The 19,609-nt window shown below is 43.3% G+C and overlaps 1 protein-coding gene across 1 annotated transcript in view; it reads right to left on the minus strand.

Moving 5' to 3' along the window:
* The window catches only part of LOC109622675 (uncharacterized), a 517,321-nt gene extending 500,995 nt beyond the window's left edge, over nucleotides 1–16,326 (minus strand). Inside the window, exon 1 of the mRNA XM_062850905.1 lies at nucleotides 13,207–16,326. Within this exon, the coding sequence (XP_062706889.1) occupies nucleotides 14,505–16,073 (1,569 nt within the window). The 5' untranslated portion in view covers nucleotides 16,074–16,326 and the 3' untranslated portion in view covers nucleotides 13,207–14,504. The remainder of the gene's footprint in view (nucleotides 1–13,206) is intronic.
* Nucleotides 16,327–19,609: the final 3,283 nt, after the last annotated feature.

Consider the following 19,609-nt stretch of genomic DNA (forward strand, 5'->3'; position numbering starts at 1 on the left):
TTTTGTGATAATCACCCATACAACACTTTTTTGTAGGAGTAGTCATTTTTTTGATTAAAAACATTTTTAAAAAATCCATAAAAAAATTTAGCCCTTTTCAAAAGTCAGTCCAGATAAATTTTGAAGAAACTAAGTATGCAAAGTGGCTTATCTAGTCTTGGTGTACATACCCAGAAAATTTCATTGTAATCTGAGAGGGTGCTGCCAACTCCGAATACGATTTGGGGCGAAATTCGTCAGATGCCTTGTAGGGTAAGTACTTGTGAACATTTGGCAGCCTTGTTCCATGATTCTTCGCGAATATCTGAGACGGTTTTTGCTGAATTCAAAGTTAACTCGCCCGCTAGAATAATGGAAATAGTACTCTCAATCTCTTTGAGCACCTTACAATAGTTCAGTTGTTCTAAATAAGCCGAATTATTTTTCATGAAATAGGTAATGAATTTAAATTTAAACTTAAACATGCACTTTTCTGAAGTGTTGCGGTGCACTTGTAATGGCTTCGCGGTGCACCAAGTGCACCGCGGTGCACGATCTGAAAACCGCTGCTCCATTGTATTGTATTCCACCTCGAAAATATTTCCCCGTCTATCGGTTGAGTTCTTTACACTGGAGTACCATGTTTATCTTCCAAGTCATCAAGTCGAGAACTCGGGGAAGGTCACCGACGAGTCTTTGATCTGCGAAGCGGTCATGTAAGACTGTGGTCGCTTTGTCGTATTAACTATTAGGGGCCATTCATAAAACACAGACTTTTTGGGAGGGGGAGGGGGTCTGACCAAAATCTATGCTCCATACAAATTTCAAAATTTTTGTATGAACAAAAGTCTACGAGGGGGGGGGGGGGGGTTGTGTCTGAGATGGTCAAATTTTGATATACGTGGTTTATGAACAGTCTTTTAGGTTAGTCATCGCAGTACCCCTCTTAAAAGGTACGAAAGCCTTTTCCACGGCCCGACGATCGATCCCGATGATGTCGATATCGTCCGTGAAGCCTGGGAGCATACACTACCCGTCATAAGTAAAGGCTTACAAAAAGTATTGCAACAATATTACATCACCCTGGTTCACCTCGATACTGGCGAACTTAATCCACATATATATGCTGTGCGAGCAGCTTCTATGCCACCAAGTCATAGCTCTTTTCTCGGCTCCTATGTAACCAATAACTGAATACCAACTTGAGAAAGCGCTTTTTCAACCTTTTCACAGTTGTTAAACAATAGTTATAGGGTAATTCGCCAATTGTTGAACACTACCCAAATGTTGAACAGTTTTTGAAAATGATATAACAAATTTAACTTAAGTAGTTTTCCATCAACGTAAACGTATGATCTAGATGCGTATACATGTGTATCATGATATTGCTTTAATAAAAATACAAAATTATAGATATTTTACGTCAAAAATATCGATTGAAAATTTTATACCGCTAATGACACGAAAACTGCACAATTCTTAAGATTAATTTTTAGAAATTGCTGTTACGAAATAAGCTTTGCTGGCAAATCGATCACAAATATCAAAGTCACACCATAGTTACAATAACTGGAAGGATGTCCTTAACAGTTTAACATTGTTTAAAATCACATTTTCATTGTAATTTCATTTGAAAAAAATATTTTTCTTATCACACTATCATTATGCAGTTAAGATCCAATTGTTGAACACTAGCATAACCTACCATGTTGCTATGACTGCTGGATTTTTTTTCAGTTTACCTAACCGTACATTTCGTGGGGTTTCAAAGGCGTTCCAGGATGTTCTAGGGGTGTTCCAGTGGGCTTCAGAAAGATTCCAGTGGTTTTCAATGGGTTTCAAGGGCGTTTCAGAGGTGTTCAAGAGGAATTCAGAGTGTTAGGGGGTCCGAGGAGTATTTCAAGGCGTTCCAGGAGGCTCAGGAGCAATCCAAGGGTTTTCAAGGGATTTCAGGGTCGTTCCATGAGTGTTCTTGGGGGATGAGTGGGTCCCATGGGTTTCCAGAAGAGTTTCAGGGGCTTTAAAAGGCGTACTTTTCTTCTGTCGTTTTCGCTTCTAATCAAATCTTTTCAGCCATTTTTGCATCTAGTCATCTTTAAACCGATTTCAGTCCACTAGAGCTCTCTTCAAATGTGCGATTCTTTGTCATTTAAATGAATTGTCACTAGCTCGGACTAGCTGGGCACAAAACACAAAAAAAACGGAAAAAATCCGCCAGGGTGAAAAAATACTGGATGTCGGGTCAAAGTCGGGTCAATTTTTATCAAATGTTGGACCACTGTTGGACCCACATCGGGTAACTGTTGTGTCTATGTTGGGTTTGGTGGCCGAAATAAAAACAGGTGAATGATAGGTTGATGTCGGGTTATACGTCATCAATTACGAAAGAAGCTTCAACCGTTCAACAATTGGCGAGAACCGTCCAACATTAGGATGAGCTAGCTTAAGGAAGCGTTCAACATTGGGGTTACAGACTTCCCATACAAATGTTCTATTTTCTCTTAGAAAATGGAATTTAAGGGAATACAAATTCAATGGGCAGTATAAGGGATAAGTAGATCTAGACGTTCACTGGATATTTTTCAACTAAAGTGGAATTATGCACGGAAAAACAAACGAAAACCAAAATGCCGGTACTAACCGTTCAACAATTGGCGAATTACCCTACGGCATCCCTAAATGATTTGATTAAGTATAATTAGGTTATCGATGCCGTGACGCAATGCATGTGGAACGGGCAACCGTCGCTTTTAAAATTGAATAATTAAAGTACTTGCCGCTACTTGGAACCGAACTCCCAATATCCGTATGCACTGGTCCCGATGATGCCACACTGCTATATATACATAGCAAAGAAAATAGCCCGTTTTGTTTTACTCCAGACAAGGTTTTATAATTGTGCCACAAGAAACCCTACCCAACTTCATCTTGCTGCAAAAGCTTGTCAAACGCAATAATGTTTACATTGAACAAGCTGTGTGGTTGCACCAACAGGTTCTTCGCCACAGCTAGCTGAAAGAGTGTTCTTTAAACAGCTACGAAGCACTGCTGTTCAGTGTATTGGCTACATTACAAATCGTACTGTATAAAAGCAGCTGTTTTATTGGTTGGAACTTTGATTCGATTTTCACATCCTGCGGCAAATCTTCCGGAGTCGGATTAAAGTGCAATAAATACTTACCTTACCGATCAGGCTAAGGCCGGGGTGGCCTCTGCTGTACATAGTAGCCGTCTCCATTCCACTCGGTCCATAGCTGTTTGTCTCCAGTTCCGCACTCTGCGTAGGGTCCGCAGATCGTCCTCCACTTGGTCGACCCACCTAGCTCGCTGCGCTCCACGTCTTCTTGTACCGGTCTGATGACTCTCGAGAACCGTTTTAGTCGGGTTGCTATTCGACATCCTGATAACGTGACCCGCCCACCGTAGCCTCCCGATTTTCGCGGTATGGACGATGGTTGGTTCTCCCAGCAGCTGATGCAGCTAGTGGTTTATTCGCCTTCTCCAAGTCCCGTCTTCCATCTGCACTCCGCCGTAGATGGTACGCAACACCTTCCGTTCGAAAACTCCAAGGGCGCGTTGGTCCTCTGCACGAAGGGGCCATGAGGACGACCGGTCTAATCAGCGTGTTGTAGATAGTTAACTTCGTGTCACGGTGAACTTTATTCGATCGTAGAGTTCTGCGGAGTCCAAAGTAAGCACGATTTCCTGCCACAATGCGCCTCTGAATTTCTCTGCTGGTGTCATTGTCGGCGGTCACCAGTGAGCCCAAGTACACGAATTCTTCAAGCGCCTCGATTTCATCACCGTCGATATAAATCGATAAAACTTTGCAAGTTAAAATGATACATTTAACACAAAAAAAAAACTTGTAATGAACTTTGACATCGAAATCGAAAACGCTTACAGGACTGCGAAATTGGTCATTGAACGTTTAGCTCGGCAGCAGGCTTGATGCCAGGAGGAATGTCATATCACATATAGACTATTCTATAAATCACACTTATTATTGAAATAACAATAAGTTCGCACATAAAAAAAACGTTATATCGAAGAATTCCATGTTTGCATGAGTTTAGTACACTACAGTAGACGTTCGGTAACGTGTATAATTCGCTAACTGCAACGACTGACAGATATCAAACGGCTGCCAACACTGAGAGACGGCTGTTCAAAAACATAAAAATGTTTTCAAATTTACTATTCGCGACTACGAAGGTAAAAGAGATTCCAACTCTTAATTGCTCTAATGAAAAACCTCGTAAGGAATTGCCAGAATGTGTATGAAAAAAAAGCAAAAAATATTTCCCTCCCGTTTTTTTGCACGTAAACCTTCACGCATATTCGACAACTTCGTAGTCGCGATCATCGACCAACAAACGCGAGCCTGGTGATCTCAAGATTCTTGGTTCGAACCCGGAGGCAAACGAAAACTTTTTTTGATTGTAAATCGGGTTCATGGTAAAATTAATAAAATAAATCTGTTTAATTGAAATGAAATTTAGTTTGCACAAATTTAGTGGCGTTGTGCATTTAAATCGACGCTCCCTGTAGAACAGAGGTTCCCAAACTTTTTGCTATCGTGGCGCCATTTCAGGCCAAACATTTCAATAGGTCCTATCTGCATTTGAGAGGCTCGCTTTGTTCACATTCTCTTTCAATTATTACAATGTAATGGCACACTGTTCAACTATTTTTGCAGTACAAATCAAAAGACAATTGTTTTGACCATCGTTCAATGCAAGGAGACAATCATAATACAAATAAACAGCTGAGATATGACCGAAAGAGAGGGAAACCAAAGAGAGCCTCTCTTCTGCAGATAGGACCTTTAGACATGTTTGGCCTGATTTGACATTTCTAAAAAAGTCGCGGCGAATTATTTTTTTAAATTTTTGAGCAACTTTTACTTTAAAATGTGCAAGTCAAAATCGTGAAACACTTCTCTTATATCATGTTTTCATAATTCAATATTTGGAAAACTATTTTTTTTAAATAATTTCTCAAAGATAGCTTAAATATTTGTAAGATTTCAAAAATCATGTTGGTTCCATCATAGAAGTTTTAAAAATAAGAAGAAACTCAGATGTAAAGGTATAACAACCTGCTGAATTTCAGCAATTCAGCCAAAAATTCTAAAGCGTTTGCAATAGTTAAAGAATTCTTATTGAATGAAAATGACTACACTGAACTTGACCGTAGCTTCAACTTTTTGCGGAAATTGCAAAGCAACACTTTTATTTATTTTGTAAAATTTCGGCAAACTGGGACACATGAAGAGATTGTAAAGACCTGCCAGGTGGGCTTTGATAGAACTTATTTTCATAAATTTCAACTTAACCCTTTGGGCCTGGATTGGCCATATATAACCCCATTGATGAAACCGTGCATAACAAACTTATTCGAGTTCAGTGAGGTTGCGGCAGTATTGATGAAACAGTCCGCTCCAAAAAGGTCAAAGCTTGCTCTTCACACTACCAAATCGGCAAACCTGCCTGCCGCTAAGCTATTCTGAAGACCTTGTAATTATTCTGAAAAGAACATAAATTCATTCATTTCATTTATTTAGTATTACATCAAATTCAAGATAAAACTGAATCAACAATATTTCTCCATAATACAAGGTTCGTGGCTGCCGCTCTCCATCCTCGGTCGCGCCCGATGCTCGCCAAGTCACGCTCCACCTGGTCCGCCCATCGTGCTCTCTGCGCTTCACGCCTTCTTGTGCCAATCGGATCAGTTGCAAACACCAGCTTTGCAGTGTTGTTGTCCGGCATTCTTGCAACATTCCCTGCCCACCGTATCCTTCCGGCTTTGGTCACCTTCTGGATGCTGGGTTCGCCGTAAAGTGCTGCGAGCTCGTGGTTCATCCTTCTCCGCCACACACCGTTCTCTTGCACACCGCCGAAGATCGTCCTTAGCACGCGTCGCTCGAAAACTCCGAGTGCTTGCAGGTCCTCCTGGAGCATGGTCCATGTCTCGTGCCCGTAGAGGATTACCGGTCTTATTAGCGTTTTATACATGGCGCATTTGGTGCCTGGGTGAATCTTTTTCGACCGTAGTTTCTTCTGGAGCCCGTAGTAGGCCCGACTTCCGCTGATGATGCGCCTCCGAATTTCACGGCTCACGTAGTTGTCAGCCGTCAGTAAGGATCCGAGGTAGACGAATTCCTCCACCACCTCGAAAGTATCCCCGTCTATCGTAATAATTACTACCCAGACGGATCCGGTCGTTTTCGGTTCCGCCTACCAGCATGTACTTTGTTTTTGAGGCATTCGCCACCAGTCCGACCTTTGCTGCTTCGCGTTTCAGGCGGGTGTACAGCTCTGCCACCATTCCAAATGTTCTGGCAATAATGTCCATGTCGTCCGCAAAGCACACAAATTGTCCGGATTTTGTGAAAATCGTTCCCCGGCTGTTGAGCCCGGCTCGTCGCATCACACCTTCCAGAGCGATGTTGAAGAGTAGGCATGAGAGCCCATCACCTTGTCGCAGTCCCCGGCGAGATTCGAATGAACTGGATAGTTCACCCGAAACCCTTACGCAGTTTTGCACACCGTCCATCGTTGCTTTAATCAGTCTAGTCAGCTTCCCAGGAAAGCCGTTTTCGTTCATGGTTCTCCATAGCTCTGCGCGGTCGATACTATCGTATGCCGCTTTGAAATCGATGAACAGGTGATGCGTTGGGACCTGGTATTCACGGCATTTCTGGAGGATTTGCCGTACGGTAAAGATCTGGTCCGATGTCGACCGGCCGTCGATGAAGCCGGCTTGATAAATTCCCACGAACTCATTTGTTTTAGGTGACAGACGACGGAAGATGATCTGGGATAGCACTTTGAAGGCAGCATTCAAAATAGTTCTCACATTTCAAATGGTCGGCTTTCTTGTGAATGGGGCAGATTACCCCTTCTTTCTACTCCTCCGGTAGCTGTTCGGTTTCCCAGATCCTGACTATCATCCGATGCAGACAGGTGGCCAACTTTTCTGGGCCCATCTTGATGAGTTCAGCTGCGATACCATCCTTACCAGCTGCTTTGTTGGTTTTGAGCTGGTGAATGGCATCCTTAACTTCCCTCAGCGTGGGAGTTGGTTCATTTCCGACCTCCACTGCACTGGCGTCGTCGTTTCCTCCGTTGCCGTGGGCTCCCGTGCCTACGTTCTCCACGCCGTTCAGGTGCTGATCGAAGTGCTGCTTCCACCTTTCGATCACCTCACGTCCGTCCGTCAAGAGGCCTCCGTCTTTATCCCTGCATGTTTCGGCTCGCGGCACGAAGCCGTTGCGGGATACGTTGAGCTTCTGATAGAACTTCCGTGTTTCTTGGGAACGGCACAGCAGTTCCATTTCTTCACACTCCGCTTCTTCCAGGCGGCGCTTTTTCTCCCGAAAGAGGCGCGTCTGCTGTTTCCGCTTCTGTTTGTAACGTTCCACGTTCTGTCGAGTTCCTTGCTGCAGCATTACCGCCCTCGCTGCGTTCTTCTCCTCCAAAACTGTTCTGCACTCTTCGTCGAACCATTCGTTTCGTCGATTCCGTTCCACGTACCCGATGGTGCTCTCGGCTGCGTCGTTGATGGCGGCTTTCACTGTACTCCAGCAGTCCTCTAGAGGGGCCTCATCGAGCTCGCCCTCGTCTGGCAACGCGGCCTCGAGATTCTGCGCGTATGCTGAGGCGACATCCGGTTGCTTCAGTCGCTCTAGGTTGTACCGTGGCGGTCGCCGGTACCGTACATTGTTGATGACGGAGAGTTTTGGGCGCAGTTTGACCATCACCAGATCAGATAGTGGTCGGAGTCGATGTTGGCGCCACGATAGGTCCTGACGTCGATAATGTCGGAGAAGTGCCGTCCGTCAATCAGAACGTGGTCGATTTGAGATTCCGTCTGCTGTGGTGATCTCCAGGTGTAACGATAAGGGAGGCTGTGTTGGAAAAAGTGCTATGTATGGTCACATTTTTGGAGGCGGCGAAATCAATGAGTCGTAGGCCGTTTTCGTTCGTCTGTTGGCGGGCGCTGAACTTTCCCATCGTCGGTCTGAATTCCTCCTCCTGGCCTACCTGAGCGTTTAAATCTCCTTTGACGATCTTTACGTCGTGGCTTGGGCAGCGGTCGTACTCGCGTTCGAGCTGCGCGTAAAGTGCGTCCTAGTCATCATCAGTGCTTCCGGAGTGTGGGCTGTGCACGTTTATGTGTTTGCTGAAGTTGAAGAATCGGCCCTTGATCCTTAACCTGCACATTTTTCGTCGATCGGCCACCAACCGATCACGCGCCTCTGCATGTCGCCCATCACTATAAAAGCTGTTCCCAGCTCGCGTGTGTTGCCGCAGCTCTGGTAGATGGTATGGTTACCTCTAAACGTTCACACCATGGATCCTGTCCAACACACCTCCTGCAGCGCCACGATGCCGAACCCGCGGTCCTTCAGTAGATCGGCGAGTATGCGGGTGCTCCCAATGAAGTTGAGAGATCGGCAGTTCCACGTACCGAGTTTCCAGTCGCAAGTCCTTTTTGTTTTCTGGGGTCGTTGCCGTTGGTCTCGGCTCGTATTATTCTGTTGCTGATTTTCCGTTACAATGGTTTTTTACGGCTGGCTCGTAGGGCCTGACACCAACCCCATACTTTCCGGAGGACCATAGTGCACAGTTGAGCTTAGAGTCCTTCCCTGGAACTCCCTGGGGATCAGACGCTGTTGTGCGCCGCTCCTCCTGAAGAACAGACGCTCAGGTTTGCCGAAGCAAACCCCCCTTCCCTGTCAGCCTACGACCAAAGTTCCCACCGGGGTTGGTTACCCGATCTTCCCTAAGGTTGCTCATAGTTTCCGACCGGTACCGCGAGGAGGTAGGGATAGGAGTTGCTGGGCAGAGGCTAGTGGATCACAATGGGATCTGAATTGCGCAGCATACCCAGCCTTTACCGTAAATAATGTTCTTGAAATCAAAAACTTTGGACAAGTTATAGTAAAATCAAAAGCTAAGCTGAAGCTTAAGAATTGAAAACTTGAAATTTAAAAATGTGGTTTCAATAGATATGTTAAAAAAGGATACCAGAAATCCTATGGAACAATTGAAGAGTCAGGAAAGATTAAAAAAAATGTGAGCGACACTAGTTTTACTAATGAAAAAAAAATTAAAGGTGTTCCGCAATACAAATAAAGAGTTTGTTTTTTATTTTGTTTCGTCACAAAAGCCAAAATTCTGCGGCGCACCTGGGAAAAGTTTGCGGCGCACCAGGGCGCCGCGGCGCAGTTTGGGAAGCACTGCTGTAGAATAATAATTTCAACCGCAAGCCGTCTTTCAGTGAATGAACCATTTTACGAAACGACATTACGGGTTAGAACGACACCTCCTGACAAATTTTCATTCATAAATTCGGCTCGTAAAATGGACTATTGATGTTGGACGCAGCTAAAATGCACTTAAAAATATTGCATTGCACCTGTAGTGCATCCGAAAAACGTTGCAATTAGGTTAACGATTTTGACAAATAGCGGTGCGATAACTGCAAAATTTTTGCACTAAGCCAACTTCTACTGTAATCATTACCTTTTGGACGTTCGATTTGAATAGGTCTTAAGTTTGCTGTGATTCCAATATAGATTCAACCTATTCAGATTGAACGCCAGCTTTTATTTCGGCTATTTCTGCTTAGAGGGTTCGAAAAGTCGGTACAAGAGGGTATACAAGATCTAAATCGTATATTTTTTTTAATATTCTATATAGGTCAGTGTGTGGATTTTTATCGCGAACCACTGAATGGTCCATGCTCAGCAAGTGATACATTCGCGAATGTAACATTTCATGAACCAACATGCTCGGGAACGCTCCCCGAAATGCTGTTCATTCTCTTGCCCGGTTCGATACGAGAGCGCAATCAAGAGAGAAGATGCTCGATGACGCTAATGAAAGCGATGCATTCGGTAAGAATATTTTATTGCCATAATTCTTTTTTATTGTGACTACACAACCTGCAACGTCATGAATACAGTTAAATTAAATAGTATTTCACGTTTTTAAAGCGAAAACGCATTAAATACTGATGAAAATAACGATTATTCACAGTTGCCCCAAGCCAACGATGAGCGATCATCGGTAAGTGTTACACTTAGCGATGCCCGCTCATCGCCGCAGCTTGTTTATATCGGAGTATCCTCTTTGTGTTCCTTCGTGAACCATGCGACTCGACGAGAGAACATACACCGCTTGGTAATTGAAACAGAACCAACAGAAGGGAAGAAAAACTGCCGAGTGGTTCACTGATCACTTTTTCGTCCAAACGATATAGGTGATAGTAACTATTCAACTGTTGAATAATAAATAAGACTATATAGTCACCAGCAATTTCAGTTTTCTTAAAACGATGACAAATTTTATTTCTCTTCAACAATGTGCAGTTTTAGAATTACACTTGCGAACGCTGCGATGGTCGGCTAATGAATGACGGTCGCTCTCGAACTCGAACCTAGTTAAGCCGGGTTCACACCAATTAGGCCTGTCGGCATTACTAACCTACACGGAAAATGCTACAGCTTCGACCATCCTGATTATCTCATTTGCCCTCAAATGGAAATAATAGTACTTTTCTTCTTGTCGTTATTGCTAGTTTACCTCGTATCCCTAGATGTGCGGTAAAATTTATTATTATTATTTTACACCTGTCTAACTGTAGTGCAACCGTTAATTAACGAAACTAACGTTCAAGTGTCGCTCTCAATCGTCAAAACCTTCGAAATCTGATTCATTATCCGATAATCCAAATCCCCGGAAATCCGGCTCAGATTCGAGAGATTCGTTACTTCCCAAGTCGCGATTTTCTTCACTGGACCTGGCGGACTTATATAATCGCATGTTGAGAGGATCGAATATGCCTTCAAACGGAATGTTTGATACTTGGTATCCATCGATATCGGATAGAACATAGCGATTGTGATCCAATACTTTCTTGACTTTGTAGGGACCTTTGTATTTGGGCATTAATTTAAAGTTTTCTCCCACTGTTCTGACATTTCTTATCATTACCAAGTCACCTTCTTTGAAGACAGTATTTCTGATGCAATGTTTATCATACTGAGTCTTATTATAGCTCTGCAAAGTTTGTATTTTTTCCGAAGCTTTGCGTCGAATTGCCTGTAAATCCCTTTCATATTGCGTATCCAAACCGTCGAGATATGATGACAAATTACTTTGAACCTTACGCGTTTGATTCACACCGAATAACAAAATCGAAGGAATGTTTCCAATTGAACGATTAAGGGTGTTATTCATATAATATTCTGCTTCAGATAGCAATATATCCCATGGTTGATTACGTTCTTCTACTAATTTTGAAAGCAAGGGAACCAATGTCCTGTTATACCTTTCGATCTGACCATTCGCCTTCGGACACGCCGTTGCGTTCAATACATGACATATGCCGTGATCCGTAACCATTTTCTTAAAACTGTCCGAAGTAAAGCATGAACCGCGATCAGACACCAATATTTTGGGACATGAGTAAGTATAGATGTACGACTTTAAATATTTATTGACCTCCTTGGTGTTTGTGGTTTTTGTCGGGTACAACTTGATAAACTTAGTGAAGGCATCACATACGCCGAAAATATACTTGTTCCCGCTCTTTGTCGTTTCTAATGGACCAATATGATCAACGTGGACCATTTCAAAAGGAACCTGGGGCTTATCGATGTTGTTCAGCTTTCCATCATACTTTTTACATTTGGGATTGTAAGCAATACACACGATGCAAGCCTTTATATGGTTCGCGAGTTTTTCACGCATTTTCGGAAACCAATATAATCGTTTTATCATTTCGCAAACTTTATCGATTCCAAAGTGACCAGTGTCATTATGAAACTTATAGATTACCGATGCTTCCATAGTTTCTGGCACATAAAGCAAAGATTTTACTCCTTCTACTTTGTATAAGATACCGTCTCGAATCTCATAACCGCTCAAACCACCGGACACAACCTTTTGTTTTAGCTGTTGGATATTCGTATCTTCTAGCTGATTTACGTAGAGTGCGTTATTAAATACGTTCGAAATATCAGATTCATCGCTATCTACAGTGTAAATATACACTCTGGATAGAGCGTCTACATGACGCATTCGATCACCGTTTCTATGGACAATTTCGTAATCATATTGCTCAAGAAACATTGCCCATCTCGCGATTTTTTCAGAAACATCCCGTTTTTCTAGAGTAGAGCGCAAAGAGTTACAGTCCGTCACTATTGTGAAATGAATTCCAAACAAATATATCCGGAATCGTTGGATGCTGTATATGACCGCTAGCGTTTCGAGCTCAAAGCTGTGGAGCTTTGCTTCTGATTGCGTCGTTTTTCTACTAAAAAACATGACCGGATGAAACTGGTTATCCTCAGTCTGCCTTTGCATTAGAATGCCTCCAAAACCGCCGGCAGAAGCATCAGTGTGCAGTTGAGTTTCGGCAACGGTTGAACGCCTTAAGATGAATCTCCGAGAAATGATAATCAACCCCTTCTTTTAGTAAATCATACAGGGGTGACGCGATTTTGTTAAACTGAAATATGAATTTACGGAAATAACTGACCAGACCGATAAACCGCTGTAGGCTCCTCTTAGAAGTCGGAATTGGGATTGCGCGAACCGATTCAATGTGTCGATCGGATGGTTGAATTCGATTATGGGTGACTAGGTATCCCAAGTAATCGACACTCGTTTTCAGAAACTGGCATTTATCACAATTGAGTTCAACGTGATTATCCGATAGTGTTCTGAACAGCTCACTCAAAATTGCAATATGCTCTTCAATTGTGACAGAAGCAACAATGATATCATCAATAAACACTATTAATTTATCAGATTTGATCATGTCTTGTAATACTTTCGATATATATTTCACAAATATTGATGGTGAGTTGGCGTAGCCAAAGGGCAATCTATTAAATTCGTACTGCCCAACGGCGGTTACAAAAGACGTGTACTTACGCGATTGTTCCTCAATAACGACGTGATAGAATCCATTTTTCAGATCTAATGTAGAGAAATACTTTTTACCTTGAAGTTTGCGAATTTGATCTTCGATAATTGGCAATGGATAATGCATTCTTTCGACTAATCGGTTAAGCGGCCTGTAGTTAACACACATCCGATAGCTACCGTTCCTTTTGCGAGTTAGCACAACGCGACTTGTATATGGGGAATCACTTTCTCGGATTATATCGCGACGCAAGAGGTCCTCCACAATACGGTTCACTCAACTAACATTTATTGTGAATGTAAACGTCAACAAAGCGTCCTTAATACGGCTTGATGCTGAGTTACTGTGTTGTACATATGGACGGAAGCTTCTATGCAAGCCCTATACCAATGAATCTGGCGAACTTAATCAGCTTGTACATGCTGTGCGATCAGCTTCTATGCCACCTAGTCATAGCTCTATTCTCGGCTCCTATGTAACCACTAACTGAATAACATCATGAGAAGGCGCTTTTTCAGCCTTTTCGCAGTTGTTAAATAATAGTTTTACGGCATCCCCAAATTGAACGATTAAATATAATTAGGCTATGGATACCGTGATGCAATACATGTGGAACTGGAATTATCACTTTTAAAATTGAATAATGAATGTACTTGCCGCTACTTGGAATCGAACTCCCGATCTCCGTATCCACTGGTCCCGATGATGTCCTCGCTGCCACACTGCTATATATAAATAACATAGAAAATAGCCCGTTTTGTTTTACTCCAGACAAGGCTTCATAATTGTGCCACAAGAAACCTTACCCAACTTCATCTTGCTGTAAAAGCTTGTGAAACGTCAAACGCAATAATGTTTACATTGAACAAGCTGTGTGGTTGCGCCAACAGATTCTTCTTCACAGCTTCTAGCTGAAAGAGTGTTCTTTAAACGGCTACGAAGCGCTGTTGTTTTGTGTTTTGGCAACATTACAAAACGTACTGTATAAAAGCAGCTGTTGTAGTGGCTGGGACTCTTACTCGATTTGCACATCTTCCGGCATTGAATTAAAGTGCAATAAAAGCAACCCAAATAATTTCACAGCACATACATGGATAGCTGTAAAGAATTTGTGTAGTAGCTATATATCCCGCTTGAAGTTTGTTTTGGCAATAATGTTTACATCCGACAAGCCGTGTTGGTAAACCAACAGTTTCTTTATTACAGCTTCTAGCCGTAATTAAATCGCATAACTGCCTTTAAAGCGCTGCTGGTTTGGGGATTTGTCAGTATAATGAATTGTACTGTATAGTAGCAGCTGTTTTGTTAGTGGGGACTCCTATTCGATGTGTTCAAGTTTTCACATCTTCCGGGAAATCTCCCGGAGTTGGAATAGAGTGGAGTAAAGGCAGCCCCAGTGACAAGCAATGGATTTCTGAAAACCGAGTTTGGTAGCTGTATGGTGCTTGTTTTGCAGTCGTGTATTAGCTTATGATTTATATTTGACTAGCTTTCCTTTTATTCAGCGTTGACTGCTTTTACTCGATGATTACACAACAGAAAGCAAATGACTGAAGCTTATAGCGCTGAAAATGTTAGTTGGGCAATTCTTGATTTTCGGTGTTACTCAAACGAGCAGGCGTTGCCGTAAAATACTTATCATGCTTCAACTTGATATCACACGAATAATGAACTAAAGGCTGTGACGGTTTTTCGCGCTTTACATAATCACGAGTGAAAACTTCATTAATCTCCTTCGTATGTTGAACCGTTTCAGCAGTGTCACCTACGTCCAATATCATTGATTCGTCAAAACGTATTAGATCTGCACCGCTACTCTGATCGTCACCATGGAATACGTTTCTCATAATCTCAACGTCGTAGCAATTCGAGCTCTTTTCAGAAACATAACCGGAGAAGCTAACCGCGTTTATATGGTTCATATTCAGAAAATCGCGACCCAGTATCAAATCTACACTCATTGTAGTGTCCGGAACAATTACCAAGACAACATCAAACACAACCCGTTGAACAATTAGTTTCGTTGATACTGAACCTAGCTGATTTATTTTTGAGCCATTTGCTCCAAAAATCTGATCTCTGATAAGGTTTGGTTGCTTAGTAATAATACGAGGTAAATTTGAAATTCTCACAAGACTTACCGCACTTCCTGAATCTACCAACGCATTGTACTCCTTCAATTCGTTTCCAAGTATAACGTTAACTTTCATTCTGGAGTCATGGTCCGTGTTGAGAATCCGCTCAGTATCATCGTATTGCTCCCCGTATCCGATTACATTCACACTTGGTCTGCTGATCGCAGGTTTCGGTTGAGCTACGACTGGCAGCGTCGTGGTCTTCAGGCAACCGGCAGCAGTGTGTCCAGTACGTTGACAATTAGTGCACCGTTGAATCCGTTGTGGTTTCGAGCAGTGAATGGATTTGTGTCCTTCTTCGTTGCAGTTGTAGCAGACGATTTGCTGGGTTTGCTTCGTTGACATCGTTCTTGCTTGAGTTTTCGTTATTTCCGCTAGCTGGACTGCTGTTCCCTTCTTCCTCCGAAAATGCAGATTTGTCTCACACCATTTGATGTGTTCCAGCAGTTCATAAATATCGCCATAGCGTCGAGATACAAGGCAGTCGTAGATCGGATCATTTGACAATCCTCGAATAATGTACACGATTATGGCCGCATTGCTGACGCTTCCGTTGATTCCCAGCGCATTGACCCGAAACACGAAATTCTCATATGACTCACCGGACATCTTCACGGCCTGCTGCAACTCCTGATGGATGTCTGCCTCATTACGTTGGTCAGGGAAAGCTTTCTTGATAAACCGGTCAAATTCCTCGAACGTGTTGATAACATCCCTAAATCCGTTGTACCACTCCCTAGCTGCTCCGGCCAAACGGCAGCTCGCGTACAGCAACACCGTACGATCTTGCCATCCATACAACTCCGCATAGTGTTCAATGGTGTTGAGCCACTTCGTTACACCAGCCCCCTCGCGAAATTCGGGAATAAGGTGCTTCAATTCATCCGGATGCAGGAGCTTTTCCTGGACAGTGGCATTCGAACGTTGGCATCCGTCCATTAGTGTCTCCTCGTTGTGCGTTGAACTCAAACCCTGTTCCTGTCGAGCCGATGTACGTCGTCGTGGCATATCGTTGCAAATGGTCGCTTCCGATCACGATCAAACAAGTCTCGATTCAGCTTGTAAGATGGCGGCGCGGCGATGCTGCACTAGTGTTTCGTTTGATTGAAGTTATCCAATGTTTTTCCTGTTCCGACCAATCCTATCGATTTTGCAGCGGCGTCAGTTGTATCCCACTTCTGAGAAAACTATAGTCACCAGCAATTTCAGTTTTCTTAAAACGATGACAAATTTTATTTCTCTTCAACAATGTGCAGTTTTAGAATTATGGTGGGGGCTGGCTCACCGAATCTTCCGGTCCGCTTTAGTGCTTTATGCATCATTGTGGCCAGGCGTTGTTCTAGTTTTTCCAACTGTATTGTAAAGCATGAGCGGTGATCCTTGGCATTCTTGTGTAAATTGGGGTACTCGAAATGTTGATCGATCACCGATTATTGCTGGCAGATGCAGTGGAAAGTTTGTCTTAATACGTATCAATCGTCTCTGACAAACGAGAAAAACTGACCTCACTGATTACCTGTCTCTGAGCCAAATTTGGTATAGAGTCTTCAGTCTCCGATTAATCGCTTCATGTTTGATGGAGGTTTTTAATCCAATGGGTTACATAGCCGCTATCAGAATGAAGAGAGTAATGTTCCGCGTAATATATCACAAAACAAAGAGGTACGGTACATTACGTGGAGCGGATATACTGAATTGGGTACCAGACCAAGTCCCTGCTGGGTGGCGCTAAATAGGTGAGCCATAGACAATAGAATCGTCAATGTCGTAGGGCATAGTATGTGACTATTGTCGAAACAACACTATTTTTGGTCATTGTCCAACCAAAATCATAACCGGCGTTCACTTACACTAAGCGCTAACTATGTTAGGGTCAAGATTAGGATGAAATCATTGGTAAAATATAATAAAACTTTTTAGTTTGTGTAGTTAGTTGAACTAGAGTTAACTTTTTATTGAGACATTTTCTGTAGGTTTATTCTGGATTACAATACATTAGCTGTCCTTTAACTGAATTATTTTATAACAGTAAACAACATTATTCCTTCTTGATAAAGATGTATGAACAAAAGCATTTCAATGTGGACATAGAATTGCCAAACTATACATCTGATCAGATATTTTTCCGGTATTAAATTTGGGGTGGAGGATTAAACGGTTTTTCAATGTCAGACAAACATCACATGAACACAGCTACCAATGAACCAAACCTCTCTACTGTCTTCTCATTTTGCCGCTTCCTATCCTCAATTGAACTAATCTGACACTAGTTAGGACTGTCTGTGAAAGATCCGGGTTTCTAATTCTGTGTAGGACTTGTTAAAACGGGATGCCTGATATGTACTGCGGACAAATGGGCTGGAAGTACTGAGCAATCACAATTACTGTCGTACTAATCATATTAAATGCATGCTTTTCTACTTACATCCCGAACGTCGCCAACCGGCAAAGAGGACATGACGAAAAAACGCGAGATGGCCCCAACAAAAACTAGAAAGGCGATGAAAATGGTCACCGATGCAACGTTATGGAAACAAAATAGATGAGAAATTATCGACCAAATCAAAATCTATGAACATATCGCTAATGTTCTTTATCATTCTTTCTTTTTCTCGTTTCAGCAACAAAATCGAAACCTCTCTACTATCTCTTCATTTTCTGCCTCTTCCCATCCTATTCCCACATCTTCCTATATCCTCTACCCCATCTATTTAATGTATCTGACACTTGTTGGGACTGGTAACGCCAGCGCCTGCCTGTGGAAGATCCCGGTGTGCTAATTCGGTGTAGGACATGTTAACGGGGGAGGCTTTGTAGGTCCACATCTGCCTACAAGCAGATGGGCTGACAGTTGTCGGCCTGGGTGTGGACTGAGCAATTACAATTACAATTACAATTACAACAATGTGCAGTTTTAGAATTACACTTGCGAACGCTGCGATGGTCGGCTAATGAATGACGGTCGCTCTCGAACTCGAACCTAGTTAAGCCGGGTTCACACCAATTAGGCCTGTCGGCATTACTAACCTACACGGAAAATGCTACAACTACATGATTGATTCTGAATCGCATACCAGCTACAGTTGATATTTAATATATCATTTAATAATATCATTTAATAACAATTAATTTAATAATAATAATTATTATTAAACATAAACCACGTGGTCTTACCAAATCAACTACTAAACGCGACCAACTATCTCCCAGCCTGGCTGGACTCAGTGCGACTCATGAGGGGGCGGCGGATGGACTTTCTGGTGCGGTGTAGTGTAGCGTAGCGTCGTCACTCGAGACTCGAGCTTTCCTGTGCTTCAGCGCTTCCACCACATGCACAATCACCAGACACCACTACTTTTGCACCCCTTCGTTCGGGTCAGCAGCGCTCGGCACAACTTCGTCTATGTACCCGAACGATAAAGTTCCGACGACGTCCTGACCGACGCCGTCAGTACCCCATAAAAATGCCTTCTCGCTCACACGCCCGCACCGGCGGGGAGGCGTCGTCAATGATTGCGGCACTGACTGGCAATGATCGCGCAACACAACAAACCAAAACGAGCGTCCGCGGACCAGCGGGAGTGTGAGTGCATCCAAAGAAAAGACGTAATTTATTCCGGTTGAATGTGTTGGGGTGCACCAACACTACTGGCCACAGGGGTTCCCCTCGCCACCCAGGGCCTTCTCCTCATCGTGGCACAACGTTTGCGTGTGCATTTTTCTCGTTGTTCGCCCACGAGTGGAACGAGCGCGCGTCTGCTGTCGGGACCGTAGCGCATTTTGTAGTACCCGAGACGAAACTAGATCCGGTGTAATTTTACACTAGGACCGGTGTTTTTCCGGTTGTGGTGTGTGAAGAGTGGTTTCATTTGACGGGTTTTTGGGGGTAGGAGCGCTTTCCGGTGTGATTGCGCGAGCGTCGGGGTCGATTTGGGCGTCGTTGGACGTTACCGCCCTTGCGCGTAGCAATACAACAACATAGCGTCACCTACGGGCTCAGCTGTTTCCCGCCACCAGAAATCGACTGAATGTCGGCAAAGTGTGTTGTGCGGATTTTTCGCTCTCGGTCTCTCGGCTACTCGGTTCGAAGAAGCAAGCAAGTAGGTAGTGCCTCTGTGTAGTTGAGTACAACACCCTAGGGGGTTATCCGGTGTGTCGTCGGAAGCGGCAACTCTCGAGAACCTGTGCGTTACGTATATCATTCATTGCTCCCCCGATTTTTCGTATAGTTTTTCGGGTGTTTGGTTACGGCTAGTCGCGCGTATAGAACGAATGAAAGTGATTGAAGTAGGCGAATTATTATCGGATCGAAGGAACCTGTGCGCGCGCGAAATTGCTCATTGGCGAAATAGTGCGGAATGCGCATATCAAAGTAAGCTGTGAAAGCAGGAGTTCCCAACGTTTTAAGGGGAAAAGTGTTGCTGGAGTGCTGGATCAAAGTGAGCCAATTGCTAGGATCCCCAATTTTTTGGATACATCGTCGCCACGAAACGTGTTGTGTAGAGGTGTTATTTTGCGCGACATTAGCCTTTACTACTATAACC

This window comes from Aedes albopictus, chromosome 2, assembly GCF_035046485.1.
Source record: "Aedes albopictus strain Foshan chromosome 2, AalbF5, whole genome shotgun sequence".
NCBI classification, from domain to species: domain Eukaryota; kingdom Metazoa; phylum Arthropoda; class Insecta; order Diptera; family Culicidae; genus Aedes; species Aedes albopictus.